We start from the raw sequence: 17,629 nt of genomic DNA on the forward strand, positions 1-17,629 counted from the left end.
TTCCGTTTGGGCTAAAATTTTACCACAATGCAGTAGACTCATCAAATAACTTCTAGTTAAAAATTCATGTCAAAATAACCTTTTTAGGTCGGTCAAATCGAAAACGTAACCTACTAGTCGAGAAAATATTTTCCGGCAGAATTGCGCAGTCAACTTCAAAAATTCACCAAATATTCATCTTTTGTCCAAATGAGTTTAAATTTACACACAACACAGAAGATATCATAAAGTTTACTCAGAAAAACTAATCGAATAAAAAGGAGTTCATTCGGTCGGTCAAAATCGTGTCGGAATCTACTGTCCGAATCCACAGTTTTCAATGCTTAAAAATTCGAATTAGGGTTTCATCCTCATTCATTCAAACACAACCTTTTCATGGTTTTAACACACAAACATGCTTAAAAGAGTCCTCACACTCATGTTTTCATATAATCATACATCATTCACCAATGATTCATTAAATCTTCATACAATTTCCTTCAAAACGCATACACACATACAAATACAAATTCCCACCAATTAAATCCTTAGATTTGAAATCTCTACACTCACTATATGCATGAGGGAGTCAATTATTTAATTTGGTATTTCACGGAGTAGAATAAAATATTACGGAGCATAATAAAATAATAATTCTCTCAATAAAAAAATAGGGAAGTGGCGTGAATTATGCTTCTTCCACAATGAATAAATTTCAAATCTTTAATTGAACAAGATAAGGCAAGATTTGCTAGGATATTTGAATTTATTCATGTGAGGGAATAAATAGGGGATCAATTAGTATAATGAATAATTCCTCCTCTACACAATTAGGAGATTTTCGAAATCTCCATGGGGCAAGCATGGGGGTCGACTTTCCTCATGAAGAAAATAAAGAATAATTGGCTTTGGATTTAATTTGGATAATTATCCCAAACAAATAATTAAATCCAAGGAAAATAGAATCCCTCTCCAATAAATAGGAGTGGTCGAAAATTTCAAATAAAATAGGCAATGTAATTATTGAAGATCCTATTTAATCTCACTCACCCTTAGAAAAAATAATTCACCACAATATATTTCACCCCGCATCAATTATTCAAACAGCCACGTCACAATTCAACACGATTGACTATTCCACCCACATCTCAACTCCAAAATAAAATTAGGTCACATAGAAATCAAGCAATTAATTCACTCATCATTTAATTTGCATACTTCACGGCATTAAAAGCATTAAATGCAAAATTTCATGGTTCGAAAATTAGGGTTCAGAAAGTGGGGCGTTACATCCTACCACTCTTAAAAGAAATTTCATCCCGAAATTTGGTACCTTCATGGGAAGAGTTCTGGGTACAAATCCATCATCTTGTCCTCAAGCTCCCACGTGGCTTCTTCGTGCCCGTGGTTTCTCCACAGTTCTTTTACGCAAGCAATAGACTTATTTCTCAAATTATGAACCTTTCGGTCCAGGATCATTTGGGGTCTCTCCTCGTAGCTCAAGTTCGAGTTCAAAGCAACTTCTTCTGAGTGAATCACGTGGTTTGGATCGAACACATATTTCCGTAATTGCGACACGTGAAAGACGTTGTGCATGTTTCCAAGGCTTGGCGGTAGCGCCAATCGGTACGCAACGGGTCCTACTCCTTCTAGAATTTCATAAGGCCCGATAAATCGTGGTCTCAACTTTCCCTTGACACCAAAACGCGTTATCCTTTTCGACGGGGATACTTTGAGGGAAACTTTGTCGTCGGCTTGAAATTGCAGTCGGTTCGCCGGACATCCGCGTACAAATTTTTTTTGTCCTGAGCTTCTTTGATCTTTTTGCGAATTTGTCTAACAATGTTAATCATTTCTTTAACTGCATCAGGTCCAAGTACTCTTCGTTCGCCAACTTCGTCCCAATAGAGCGGCGATCTACGCTTTCTTCCATACAAGGCTTCGTACGGCGCCATGGGTATCGTTGCTTGGAAACTGTTGTTGTAAGCGAATTCGATCAGCGGTAGCACTGATTTCCAACTTCATCCGCGGTCGAGCACCACGGTTCTCAACATGTCCTCTAGAGTTTGGATCGCCCTCTCGGATTGTCCATCGGTCTGCGGGTGAAGCGTCGTGCTAAAATTCAATCGAGTTCCAAGCTCGCGTTGCAGACTCATCCAAAATCTTGAAGTGAATTTCGAGTCACGGTCGGACGTGATTGTCACTGGGACTCCATGCAGTCGCACTATTTCCTTTATGTAGATCTGAGCTAGCTTGCTCGATCCATGCGTTACGGGAATCGGTATGAAATGCGCACACTTAGTGAGTCACGGTCGGACGTGATTGTCACTGAATCCATTAGAGGATTCTATGGAGCCATTTAAAGTGGAACCCCAGTTCTCGTGTTGGCCCCTAAGGTCCCTACACACGTGTTGATCCTGAAGGCCTCAACACTTGATCCGTTAGAGGATCTCAAGGAACCACTAACAGAGTAACCGTCAATTTGCGTGTTGGCCCCGAAGGCCCCAACACTCGTGTTGATCCCAAAGGACTCAGCACACGATCCATTGGAGGATCTCGCAGAACCACAAAAAGTGGAACCGTCATTCTTCGTGTTGGTCCCGAAGGCCCCAACACCCATGTTGACCTTGAAAGGTCCAACAATCGATCCTATCAAGGATCCCATGAAACCACTTAATGTGCAACCATCGGTGCCACCAAAGGTGGATGCACCAATTAACCCAAACGGGTTAGTAATTTCTCATAGTGTTATGGGTAGTCAGAGGTAATGATGTAGACTCGACGGGAGTCGTGGTCATGGCGGGGATCCAACGGGGAGCCAGCGGGGAACAGTGGACACGTCGGTGTTGGAGTCGGGGAAAGTGGCGACGACGAACGTAGCAACGGGATCCATCTCCATGCTAAGGTATTAGTTTCGAAAGTTTTAGATTCAATTTAAAGTCCAAACTCCTTCTTCAACGGTAAGTATATCTCGTCTTGCGATTGTTGGTTTTAGATGATTGACTGTGATACAAAGATAAACTAACCGATCGTAATACAACCCAATGAAGAACGAAGAAACTAAACGGAAATAAACTGAATTGAAATAACAAATTAGAAACTATGAACCGTAGATATAATTTGTAAGCCGAGTCGAGGAGCCCTCTTTCCGCAAGACGAGATACGCCCCGGTAGTGCTCTCGGTTTGGCATGTTGTCCCCAAAGATAAAACGGCTTCGTCTCTGCAGTAGCAGCACCGCTAGCAGCAGAGCTCCGGCGAACGGGAGTACGGCGGGGGCGGAGCTTCGACAGGAAGACTATACAAAGAGGGAGAGAGCTATGCAAATGATATGAGTTTGTTGTGTGTTCAATCGTTTGCAATGCATGGAGTGACTGCCTATTTATAGGCCAAGTCCACCCATTGAGCATTGATGGAGTCAACAACCATTATGTGTGCCATGATGGCTTGACTGTAACCGCCGGGGGTTACTGACTGGTGCACTAGCCATAGGGAGCTGAAGAGACACGACGCACCTGGACACACTACACGACGGGATACACCATGGACCGTCGGGGACCTTTTGTCTTCCGTTATGCGTCGGGGTCCAGCGGGGACCTTTTGTCTCACGTTATACGTCGGGGTCCAGCGAGGACCTTTTATCTTCCGTTATGCGTGGGGAATATGACGTGGACTGGGACCACCATGAGTCGGGGTCCGTAGGGGATAGCGTGGAGTTTGGGGTGGTCTAAAAAGAACAAGCGGGGCTTGACCCACGCTCAACGACCAGCTCCAAAGACCACCCAAAGACCAATTGCCAAGATCCAAGATCCAAGGCACACGGCCCCCGGTGCACAGGCACGGGACACGGTGCACGGTGCGTGATGCGCGGCTCGCGACTCGCGGGCGGGCGGCGAAGGCGCGCGCGTGTTCGCGCGTGTGGGCTCTATCACCCATCTTATTCCACGATAATTATTACACATAATAATTCATCTTATTAAATACTTCATCAAAGAAGTTTATCATCCCCGATGTGGGATAATTAACACTTAGTTAATTACTCCCGTAGTTTTTCTCATAGCTCATTTTTAGCTTTATTGTGACCAACTTTAATATATTATTTCTCACTAACTGGGAATCGGATTTGAGAAAATGAATATACTACGGTTACCTACTCGGAACGTAGATCGACGTTATTGCATTTAATTTCACAAAATTAAATGTCTTGTAATATTTATTATTAGTCAAAGTCGTTTGACCAAGCACGATTCCAATAAAGTTTTATAATACTCGTACAACCAAATGAAACATTATACTCCCTTCGTCTACTGGTTATGTATCATAAGTTGACTTGACATAGATTTTAAAAAATATAATGAAAAATGGATAGAAAAAGTTAGTGAAGTGTGAGTCCTAAGTTTTTATACTCCGTGTTAGTATTAAAATAAAATGTGAGTAGAATGTGAGTTTCATTATCAAAAGTGGAGTACAAATTAATTGAGACACTTAAGGACGGAGTATTTTACATAGAAACAAGTTACGCACAATACTAATAATATCAATAGCATATACTCTCACCGTTCCATAATATTAAGTCATTTCATTTTATGCACTCGTCTTAGACAAAATGATAATAAATAGTTAAAATGAATAAAGAGTAAAGTAAGAGAGAAAATATTGCAGAGATGACTCTTATCTATATTATTTTTTGAGTAATGGTCATTTGTGGTCCTACACATATGACGATTTTACGATTTTGGTCTAAAACATTATCTTTTGAATTATTTCATCCCGAACATATGAAAACGGTCCAGATTTGGTCCATTTTGGACGGTGCCGTCAAAAATTTGACGGTCAACGCCAATTAACTTAATTTTGACTGGATTAATAATTTTAACACAATAATGTATTCTACCTATATGGTCCTAAACATATTGTCTTTGTTCATCTATCATCTCATACCCTCCATCCCCAAAGAATGCCCCAATCCACAGTGACGTCCGGCAGCAAGACTGGGGAAGTGGGTGGCGAAGATCCGCGAGCCGCAAAAGCAAATGCGACTCTAGCTCAACACCTTTTCCACTGCCGAGTATGCAGCCCGCCCCTACAACCTCGTCGCCTACATTCTCGTCGTCGCGGAGCAGACGAATCTGACGTGGTGCGGCATTTGTTGAACGAATTGATGGAATTCGGCAACAACTTGGGTTTGTTGGGGACTAGGGAAGAAGTCGGTGTCAGAGGTGGCGGGTGTGAGGGCGAGGTCAGCGGCGGCAGGTATGGCGGAGGGGGTAAATGGGAAAGATGATTTTGGATGCTAGAGTGTAAAAGTGTTGGAGAGAGGTTCTTGATCTAGACGACAATGATGTTGAGGAAATGAAATTGAGAGCATTTGAGGGGTAGAAGTGCAGAGCCACGATGGGGATAAAGTCGAGCCATATCATGATTAAATTGGAGCATTTGTTCATGACATTGACAGCCTTCACTACATCTCTAGTGACGAATATATGTTGATTGGGGGGCGTTTCTGTGGATGGTGATGGTGGATAAATAAAGGTAATATATTTAGGACCAAAAAGGTAGAACACATTATTGAGTTAAAATTGTTAATTCAGTAACAAATGAGTTAATTGGCGTTGACTGTCAAATTTTTAACAGACCGTCCAAAATGGACCAAATTCGGGCCGTTTTCATTTGTTTGGGAACTAATAATTCAAAAGATAATGTTCTTGACCAAAATCGTAAATTCGCTATATGTTTAGGACCACAAATGACCTTTTACTCTATTTTTTTAAAAAAAAATTCTTCATTTTAACTATTTATTAGTATCATTTTTCCAAAATAAATGCAGAAAATAAAATGACTCTATTACAGTGGAACGAAGAGAGTATATATACTACTACTAATATATATTCCATCCGTTTTTTAAAATAGCAACTATTTCCATTTTAGGCCGTTCCTTAAAAATAAAAATTTTAAAATATTTATATTTTAGGACATGAACCCCACAATGCACTAACTCTACTTTCACTACTTTTTCTCTTTCTCTCTTACTTTATTCATTTTTCTTTTCATCTCTCTTATTTTACCAATTTTTCTCACTTACTTTTACCAATTGCGCATAAAAACCCGTGATATTTCAATGTTTCTATTTTTTGAATGCGGATGGGAGGGAGTATTTACATAAATAAATTGGATAAGTTAATAGTGAAACACTAAACTAGACAAGAAAATAGAACCCTATATGCGATAATTGCACCATAATCTACCACGAATTATTATGTTTGCCACGCAATCTTGGTTGATACCGACATGGATTAAATGCCAGTTTCCAAATGTCTGCAATAACTACATTAATAAATACAAACTCTAATTGTACTTGGCTCTCTGGAATGGGAGTGTTGCACAAATTAATTATGAATGTATGATGCTACATAGTATAATTATAAATAGCAGACAGATCCATGTTCATCTATCCCTCTCTCTTCAGCTATTTAAGTATCAAGACTCTCAGTCTGGATAATGTAGTTTCCCATGTTACTTATAGCTCCCTCCACTCACTCCACATACAAAATTAGCTAGAGCTAGTCTAGAGGAGAATGGAGATTGCATGTTGGGATCCAATCTTAATATACAAATAAGAATTAATTGTGGATAATAACACTAGTTACTCATCTTTACAATGACCACTAAATAATATTAACCCAAATTTCAATGACCACTAAATAATATTAACCCAAATTTTATAAATTTTACAATTTGTGACTATTCATGTTTATGTTGGTGAAGCAAATACGACTCACTAAATTACACTAAAACTATTGGTTTGTGTGTGTTTGTGTGTGTGTGAGAGAGATTTTTAATTAGGTTAATTGCATACGAAAGTAATTTTTATTGTATATAGGTAGCTAGTAGTACTAATTAACAAAAAAAAGATATGATCCCTACAATTTGTGATTTCCATTTATATTGAAATGATGCAAAATTAAAGTTGGGGCCGTGACTGCTTGAAAAGATTTACGTTGTGGGATTTATAATACTCCTCCTATCTATTAAAAATTGGATAAAATTAAAAGCGCTGTTAAAAAGTTGTATAATCACACAATTAGTACATTTTCTAGAATCCAATTAAGACCCCAACTTTAATTTTCACACAAATTGCAGAGATAATGTCTTCTTTTTGTGTCAGGACTAAAATGTCGTGTTGTAAATATAAAACAGTAAACAATAGAGCAATTAACCTAATATAAAATGCTCTCCTACTATATCTGTCTCTCCACACTCAACTCACATTGAATTTAATATGAATGCTAAATCAGTAAATCCAATCTTTGTGGAATTGATTAATAAGTGGAATTTGCTTTTTTCACCAAAATAAAAAAGAATAGTTGAGAGAATCATAAATACATAAAAATAAAATAGAAAGCAGAGGAATGGGAATAGATCCAATTAGGGCTGAGCAAAACTATGCCAAAGGGAACCCTACAATCGATTAAATTCGAAACCCACCAATCAAAGGCGTGAGTGAAGAATCAACATAAGATTTAGGGTTGCTAATCAATGATTTTACTGTTTTAATATTGTAAAGCAATACTTAGCTTAATTAATCACCAATTACAGTAATGTTGGACAAGTAGGACAAAAGCATATCATATGATACCCATTTTAACGACACACGGAATTCGGTATATTTTCTCACAATTTTTTTATTAAAGAAAGTTATTAATTAATTAATAAACGACAAGAAATCTGTAGCCCTTATCAGCAATTATTTAATAGTGATTTTTAAGCAAACACAAATCTTGAGTGATGATTCATAAATCCATATTGTTATACCATTATTAGTAAATGAATACTGATTTGTAGCAAGAAAATAAACAATTTCATTTTTTTTTGCCCACAAGGTAATGATAAATATAATATCATACTATAATTATAAATATTTTAGTATAGTAAAACAATTATGTGGGAATAAAAATCACATACAGCATTCGAAAGGATGGAGTAAAATAAGATTGAAGTGGATAAGAATTTACACACAAAAACATGTACTATTAATAAAATAATAATATTTGTGGTATAGTAATATTGACCAGAGTGAATGTTTTGGATTTCAAGACAAGAATACGAGGTGGCCTTTTTGGGTTTTGTTGCTCGAGGAAGTGTTTGGGATACGAGAAAAGCTGAAAAACATTCATAGTCATGTTTTTTCTAGCAACATAAATTTTCATTAAATTTAGTATATTTGAGAATTGATGGGAAAGTAGCTTTGTACGAAAGGCTTTTTCCTGTACATTGGGAAAGCCAATTTAGTATTTTTATTATTTTATTTTTGGTTGACATGATATGTTTAATCTTCTTTCGGCTGCATGTTACCTCCAAAGGGGGACTAACATTCATGCAATTTCTCCTTTTTATATGCTTCACACAAAATCTTTCAAATCTTCGTACATTCGAATACATCGAATTCTATCTTTTGTTTGAAAATAGTATATAATAAGAAATGATAAATTGGGAATATATCAGAATTGAAATTGGAACAAAATTGGAAATCTGTAGCAACTAGCAATACATTGGAATGAATTGAATTTTGATTAATTCGATTGTTTGATAGAAGAAATAATTGACGTTGAATTGGATTTGAAAAATTATGCTCACACACCATACACATAATGCACACACTCACTAAATACACATATTATGAACACACTTACTGAATACACACACTACCCACACAAACAGACATACACAACACACTATATACACACATTACACATACCACACGCAGTGGGTGTGCACTACATGTGAATGTATGTGCGTGCAGTGTGAGTGTTTGTTGTGTGTAGTGGGTATTTGTTTTGTGTATGTGTGTGTGTTTTGAATGTGTGCACACTATATGAAGGTATCTAATTTTATAGTGACTATTTAGAATTTCAATTATTACCTTTTAATATGGAATTTGAATTGTGGAATTATAATTCAATGTCAAATACATATATTTTTATGATACCAAACACTTGATTTGGAATTGAAAACTTTGATTCCAATTCTATACCCTAATTTCCGTGTATCAAATTTATAACTATTTAGAATTCCAATTATTAACTTAATATAGAATTCGAATTGTGGAAGTGTAATTCAATATCAAATCCATATATTTTTATGATAACAAACACTGGATTTGGAATTGAAAACTCTAATTCCAATTCTATACCCTAATTTCCGTGTACCAAACGGAGTCTAAAATAAATTGAATTTTTGGCTCTCAAGAAATTTGCATCAATATGATGTACATTAAAACTTACATTTGAACTCTTTTCAATATACATTATGTATGTTCTTGTGTAAATGATGCCAATAAAAGAAGCTTGCTAGCTATTTGATTTAATGCAATATCCTTATCATAGTTTTCGTGCCCTAATGCTAATTAACATCATTTAAAGATTATAATAGGCGATCTTTTATATAGATTGCACATTATTTTGTAAACCATGTTTATATATAAAAATTAAACCCTAGATATTAAATGAAATGGTGGGGGGGACAGACATGTATCAGTAGCATCCTCAGACCTGAAAACGTCCAAGTATTATTTTGATGTTAAATCTTTATTTTAAACAAGAAATTAACACAGTTGCTTCCATTTAATATTTATTTATTTTTGGTTTTCTAACTATATCCGGATTCGTCTTTTAACTTTTCTAGATACCAATAATGCACTGATTTCACTCACACACAAACAAAGATTAAAAAAACAGAAAGATGTTCATCATGTCCAAGTCGTCATCAATGTCATATGTAGCTAGTGACAATATATAGTATTTCTATATATACATAAATTTGCAGCATTAGAAATTAATTTATTGATATAGGTTGTTAATGATCCATCTAATCACATTGTCATCTCTCAAATCAAGACAAATCTTCTTGATTGAAAGGTCTGTTATATGTCAATGGCTTGATTTCTTTTTTATTTGAGTTTCTAACTTCAGTTCTTGCGCAGTATATTATGCTAATGCAATTATTTATATGTTAGTACAATTATAGTAGTAATTGATTGTACCTTCAATAACAAAATCAATTTACAAGTAATTAATTAATTCTACTATATAAAATGTTGTAGAAACTTAATTAGCAAGAAATGATCGATGAGTATTTATGGTTGGTGGAGTGACAAATCTATCTCACTAATTTTTTTAATTGAAATACTTCAACTTGCTGTCACTCATATATAGGAGTATTTTAAATCAATCTCACTTCATTTTTTTAAATTATGAATTCTAACTTCTCTTAGCATATGCTTTGAAATTATAAGTATTTTATTCAGATGTGTATGCTCTTTAAAAAAATAAAAGTATGGAATTTACTTTCACGAATGAAAATGTATATAGAATCAATTATGAAATTCACTTTCTTTTTCAAAGAAAACTTAGGTAATCCAAAATGTAGAATGTTAGTAACATAGTACTTTCTATTGTCTTTCCTCTATTCAAGGAAATCTAACATATCAAAGGGGAAAAAACCTAGAAATTTATGTTTTAATTTGCTTCTAAAATCGTGTAATTTTGTATGCATTGTGAATTAATTATTGATACTATTTAAGTAAAGCACGCGAACAAATAAATAATCTTATAAAATGGGTAACTGTTAAATACTCCATATAATAAGTAAACTAGCCAACAACAAAAGAATGAAATCACACTAGATCTGCTTCATTTTACCTAGCTACAGAGAACAATTCTACATATATATCCCACGCGCAAAATAAAGAATATGCTGAGTACTAAAAATGAACATTTTCAAGAAATATTCTTTCATATATAGGAAAGAAATAAATGTATAACCGTACCAATTAATTACTACTACTTCATAATTGAAAACAATATATGTATTTCTGAATCAAGAAAAATGCTCAAATGCTTCTGTTTCACTAAGCTGGCATTTTTACATTTGTATCTCGATTTGTATTTTCCCTATTAAGCAAATTAATTAATTCCCATATATTAAAAAATGCAACTGCAACTGCAATTTCAATTGCAATGAAGCAGCTCCCTAAAAATGTGCATACTCATTTGAAACACTGTGGGTAATTGATGGAACACAATTGACATAAATAAATATAGAGAAAAAAATATTGGTGAATGTGTAGAAAATTAATCAAAAAACTCAAAATCATGCATATGTATTCTACATTTTTATTCAACCAAAGTAGATATTCCATTGAGACAAACAATTCATTCATCAAAGATTGGTATATAAATTTAAAAAAAAAAGAGAAGCATACGAATTACAAACTAAAAAATCCAGACATAAATCCCCTGAATTTCCAATCCAATATTACTAATGGGATTTTTACAACAAACACCACCACAAATAATCCTACTATGCTTTCTTACAAAAACATCAAATTAAGCTCTAATTAATCTGTGTTTCACCTTGGATTTATATATGATTAAGTTTGAGTTAAGGGGAAAATGTGGAACTTATAAATATGTAATCTTATTTTGATATAATTAATTTCAAGATCTTGGTGGTGGGAAGAATTGCGTACCGGCCATGAAGCTATTGAGGGGAGCTGGGTATAAAGAGGGGTCCATATAAGGGGAAGGCGACGCTGCCGCCGCAGCGGTGTCGGCGGTGGAGGTGGCGGCGGCGGCGATTAAATTATGCTGCTGGACGCTTCCGCCGCCGGAGGAGGTCTCTCCGGCGGCCATGTACTGCGTTTCCGTGCCTTGATCGTAGAGAATTCCCTTGAAGACGTGGCCGGAGATGTTGACGGCGGTTTGGTACGCGTATTGATCCTCCCTGTCGTCGATCGCCGATACCCTCACGCACCGGAACACCGCGTCCGCGCTCACTTCAGATGGAAAATTCCCCAACTCTAACCCTAATTAATCCGTATTAGGGAAAATAGGGTAAGCACTGGCGAGCATACTCAGAAATAGTGTTTTGTTGAAAAGGAAAAAAGGGAAAACAGAAAGTAATGTGATAATCATAATCAGTAGCATTTTAGTTTTTTTTTAAAAAAAGTTTATATATTAGTGGTACTAGTACCTGTGGCGGAAGTGGGTATTCTGGTGCAGACGAGGGAGTTGGAGCTGCTCTCCCTCTGGCGCTTGGAGGAGTGATCCCTCTCCTTCCCTTCCTCCTGGCGCTGCTGGAGGGCGGCGAGCTGCTGCTGCTTCTCGCGCCTCTTTGCGGCGGGCACCCATGTGCTTTTCACGTGCGTCTGGCACTGGAATCCCCTGCTCTTGCAGCACGTCCGGCACCGCATATGCGAGCAGTCCTTCTTCGCTTGATTGCCGCAGTCCTGGCAGCTGATCCCTCCTCCGGATCCTCCGCCGCTTCGCATCATGAGGAACCCGGGCCGGGCGGACTCCTCGGTGATGCTGAAGCCTCCGCGGCTGGGCCCGACGGCGAGCCCGCCCGCGGAGGCGTAGAGGTCCTGCAGCTGCGGCTGGTGCTGTGGCGGCGGCTGCTGCGGCTGCCAGAGCTCGAAGCCGCGGTAGGGCGGAATCTCGTCGTTGCGGTAGAGGAACCAGCTCTCCGGGTTGATGTCCGGGTTGGTGGTGTTGGTGTGGCCGTCTTGGTCGCGGCCGGTGGCGGAGGCGCCGCCTCCGCCGCCGCCTAGTGAGAAGAAGCCGGCCATGTGGTCATGGTGAAAATGACTGGTGGGAGCGGCCGTTTTTGGTATTCTTGGAGTGTGCGTTTTGAGGCAGACAATTTCTGAGTAGTACTAACAAAGATAGCCCAAACAACGGGAATGAATTAGGGTGTAATCTGTTTTTTATTTTGTAGAGAGAGAGAGAGAGAGTGTGGCAGCTTTATTTTGAGGGGAGGAGAGAGAGGATTGAGTGGGTGGGGGCGATGACTTTTTTTTAAGAGAGAGAGAAAAAGAAAGGAGGGGGATTTGGGTTTGGAATTGGCTCTCTTTCAAGACTGAGGTTGTGTTGTTTGCATTAAAGACGCAGAATTACAGGTCTGCAACGCCGCCATGGCCTCTCCCTAAAGCTGCTTAATTCTTCTCTCTTTATTTTCTCTCTCCTCTTTCTTTCTCTAATCAAGATGGTGATTAATTGATTATTACTTACTTGTGTGTTAATTGAGTAATTCTACACACAACAACATCCACCATCTTCTTCAATTTTTTGATCAACTATTTCAGTCTCATCTCTCTCTGATCAAACTTGAAAAGAAAGTACTGAGAGTGATGATCTAAAGGTGGAGAGCCATTTGCATGAGGATCAAGCGGCTGCTATGCTGCCACGTATATGCCGGCCAACTTTTGCTCCTTTCCACCGGAAAATACGCTGCTTTATGTCCTATAATTCTCATCATTTTTAATAATAATTAAATAAAGTGAATAAACCCTTAACATGTGTTATTTACCTTCTTAAATCAACTCAATTTTAATTATTTAAAGAAAAATGAATTTGAAGCTAGTATGGAGATAAACAAAATGCATCGAGTATTATCTTGAGTAAAACAGATCGGAATTTTAATTGTTTTACTTTACTTTGTGCTTTTACTTCAATGTGTGCAATAATAGTGGTAGTATAATTAGATAATCTACGATTCTACATGATTAACGAAAGCTGTCTTTGTGTATATACACCTATACAACAAAATGAAATTCTAATCATATGGTGCTAATTGCTAAAACTATTTGTCAAGTATAGTTTCTGTAAGACGTAAAAATATTTAAGGTTAGACTATATAGGTTTTCTGAATTGCCTTATATCTAGACACAAATTTTATTAATGTACTTTTTTTTTCTTTATTTTGCTACAAGCATCCCTATACATACCTGTATAATTACAATACCATAACTAGAATATAATATTATCAACTTATGTTTCAAACTATAGTACTACAACGGCGACAAAATCATCGTCTCTTGTTCCGTAACTCATTTTATATATTACACCAATGTACTGTATTTTTTATAACATATGTACAATTGCATCGATCGGACACTGTATGATTTATCGACGGACACTATTTCACGAGTTATTACTGGTAGAATCATCAACAGAATCATGTGAAATCTTTCGACCACAATCACAAAGAAATCATTGCGCCCACCATATCGACAAGAACATTGTCAATTGTCATCGGATTTTTTTTAGAAATACATATCGGCGGACATATTCCGTCGGCATCCAGCGGAATTCTTGTATACAAGCATCATATAAAGATCAATAGTCCAAATTAAGTTTTACTACATGCTATGGGATGGAATTTTGTAGATATAAAATGGCAACCTAATTTAGTGACCATAATTTGAAAATAAAATAAAAATCAATTGTAACACTATTATGCCGGGTCGAATCATCTAGTCTATATTTTTTATATCCCATCGCGTTCCACTATTGAATTCACCAAATAATACTAATATATAATTTAATTTTTTTTACTATTATTAATGAACTTTAATTAGAATTTATTACTAAAATATGAAGCTTACAAAATTATAGTATACTCTAACGGTAAATAATTAAACCTACAAATCAATTATAAACCAAAGAAATGTCATTTAAATCTAAAAGAAAACGTATTTCTTAATTGAATTGATGAACCCTAATATAACTAACACACAAAAAAATAAATTTGAAGAAAAACTAAAATAAAATAAAACAAATCCCGAAATACGGTCTGGAACATTATCTATTAAAAATAGGATAAGGCTAGGAAATTTAAGTATACTTTCGCGGGAAATTTTCGTGGTAAACTGAAACTTCATTGTTTTCTTTCATTTAATTTATTACTACTATTCGTATTAATTAAGACCAAACTATTATTCCGATCAATTAACAATAAGCATTTAAAGCCGGCTCTTTAATTTATAATCAAAACATAAAAATGCCACATACATAATTAGCTAAAACCAATAAGCGCAATGAAAATTCAAAGCCCAACAACATAATTTGCGGTAATTGATCAGATTAAAAAGATTAATTAACCACCTCTCAATTATTCAAAATAATAATTTTTTTACTCATTATTCGAAGGGAGGAAAGTGACCCCCCAAAGTGGTTAAAACTGTGTCAATTATTCATAATTAGGGTTTCTTTTGGTGATTTTGGAGGGGACCATTGAAAGCAAGGCATCTAATTAAGTTTTAATTAATTAAGGGTTTGATTATTGGGGGCTTGGTTGACTATAGGAACTCAATGTAGGGGCGTAATGGTCATTTCAGTAGGCAAAGTGTACGTATTTAAGACTATTAACAAAGACTAATTTATTACTGTATACGGATTCCCGCCGGCCTGCGTATGTACCCTATTGATAGGGATATTTATCTGTAAACAGCTAAATTATTTAAACTTTTTAAATTATTACCATTGCTTAACCAAATTTTAATCCAGGTACGATGGTATTTTTTAAAATTCATATTAGTATTTTACAAATTCGTTAAGCGTTTTTTTAGGGAAATTAATTTAAAACTAAATTCATTTTTCATCGCTCCTCCATCGGTGAAATCTCTTTAGTCTTTATACAAGTTGAATATTATGAATAATTTGTTTTAGCTTTTTTGTTATATTTACTAATAAGTCATCTTTTGGCTTATTTGAGCTAGGATTCAATTGTTTAAAAAAAATTTGCATTAGAAGAAATCAAAAGCAAAAAATATACATACGAAGAAAACATAAAAAAGGTACAAAATAATAGAAGAAAATAAAATGCAAAGTGTCATAATGGTTTGCCTGAGAATCCAAATACATAAGGGGCGTGTTTAATTTGTTTGTGTCATTTTAAATCAAACAGCGAAAGTAATTACTGATAATGGTTTACGAGAAAATAATATGCATACCATTCTAATGTATTGGTTTTTAAATTTTGGCGTTTTTTCCATTTCAAATCAAACAGTGAAAGTAATAAGAATCCGAAAAAATTGAAAATAGTGTTTCATCATTTAGGTGTTTTTTCTTCAATTTTAATATTCTTACATATTAATATATAGTAATTTTTACTATATACAAGTGTAATAATGAATATTATTATTATAATTTTTATTACTATATACTGTACAAGTATATTATTATTATTATTATTACTATTACTACTATACTCCATGTTATTAATTAATTAATATTACTCCTTTTCAGTCTCCCAATTTGATTTAAATCTTTGTGACACCGTGTTATTGTAATTGTTCCATATCGATCAAGATATGATATAAAACATAAAGACTCACACATTTCTATCAAAATTGTGGAGAGAGACACTAAAGCGAGAAAAGAAGCACGCCATCGGGTCCTTGAAGAGATAAGTGGATATGTTCCATGTATCGCACCAGAAGTAACACAAACTTGAGATTCTGTAAATGAAAAGTATATACTCCAATGCTTATATGTCCCTCCTTGCAAAGCTGCATAGGTCATCCTTGATCTGATCAATCTATCATTGGAATATAGTTTTCCATGCAAGATGAAATAGATATATGTATTTATACTCTCTAAGCGAAACGTACTTGGGTTACTCTTGAATTGTAATTCTCCAAATTCAGAGTAACCTTCAAAACAAAGTTAGAAATAGAGAAATTCAATGAAATGAAACAACCACACTCTTTCGTCAATCATAATTTATCTCTATGAAAATGTAAAGGTTTCCAAAGAGTAAATCACCCCAGATAGATAGCCAGTGTTATCTCCAATTTTCCCCTTCCCATGCTCCCATCTTTTTAATAAACTTCTATAACCATAATTCTTACTTAAAGTATAAATAGTATAAGTAGTTTGAGACGAGTCGAAATAGGACTAGTACGGGTATCATGAGACAGAAGGAGTATAATTTTGACATACTCCGTACATCATATACTATTAGCAAATCAACTCCTATATTTTTACCATCCGTTATATTAAAATTAAATACTAACTCGTGGATTAAAAAAGTTAATTTTGTAGGTAACGCAATATGGTCTAGTAAAATTGATATCCCTTTTTGTGTGTAAAAACACTATTGATTGAATAATGCCATTTGTAATGAGACAAAAGGAATATTATTTGTTAATAAGCTAGAGATGAAAAGGAGAAGACAATCACATTCGCCACCAAATCGAATTACGTTCACTCATTTTTTGAAAAATAAAGTTCACAAAACTAGTAGAAATTATTATGAGGAGTCACTAAATAAGCGTGAAATGTTAATTTCTGAGTGCCCCATAACTGGAAACCCGAGAACCACTTGGAATTTCGATAGGCACAAAATGCTACAAAAACTAGGAATAGGAATAATAGGAAGAATAGCTACTGAAATTCTAATACATTTTGGCATGATGCATGAGATCACAATATTGGGTATTTAAGAATTAAGTTACAATAGGGAATTAATAGTATAATATTCTTTGTCAATATCTCGTTCTAAAAAAGTGCATTATATTGGATCCTTATTTGTCCCACTATTAAAAATTTTATTTAATAGGAGTATAAATTTATACTACAATAAATGAATATTTTAATATATTTTAAATAAATACAATAAAGAACACTATAATTTGGAACGGAGGATCACAAATGTGCACGTAACCCTTTAAAAATGAATTTAAATTTATGTTAACATTTCAATGTCATCGTGTTTATATTTTTAATACATTGCATTTGAGTTAGCAATTTCAGAAAGTTAGCAACGGATCACACCTCTAGTTATGATTAACTCTTTTATATAATTAGTGCA

The 17,629-nt window shown here is 35.3% G+C and overlaps 1 protein-coding gene across 1 annotated transcript; it reads right to left on the bottom strand.

Moving 5' to 3' along the window:
• Positions 1-11,128: 11,128 nt before the first annotated feature.
• On the bottom strand, positions 11,129-13,337 carry LOC121772693 (protein EXPRESSION OF TERPENOIDS 1-like). Its single transcript, XM_042169887.1, has 2 exons — positions 12,008-13,337; positions 11,129-11,840 (listed from the first exon to the last, which is right to left on the bottom strand). The coding sequence occupies exons 1-2, from the start codon at positions 12,600-12,602 to the stop codon at positions 11,473-11,475; spliced, it is 963 nt and encodes a 320-aa protein (XP_042025821.1). The 5' UTR covers positions 12,603-13,337; the 3' UTR covers positions 11,129-11,472.
• Positions 13,338-17,629: the final 4,292 nt, after the last annotated feature.

Source organism: Salvia splendens, chromosome 16 (genome assembly GCF_004379255.2).
Source record: "Salvia splendens isolate huo1 chromosome 16, SspV2, whole genome shotgun sequence".
Classification (NCBI taxonomy): Eukaryota; Viridiplantae; Streptophyta; class Magnoliopsida; order Lamiales; family Lamiaceae; genus Salvia; species Salvia splendens.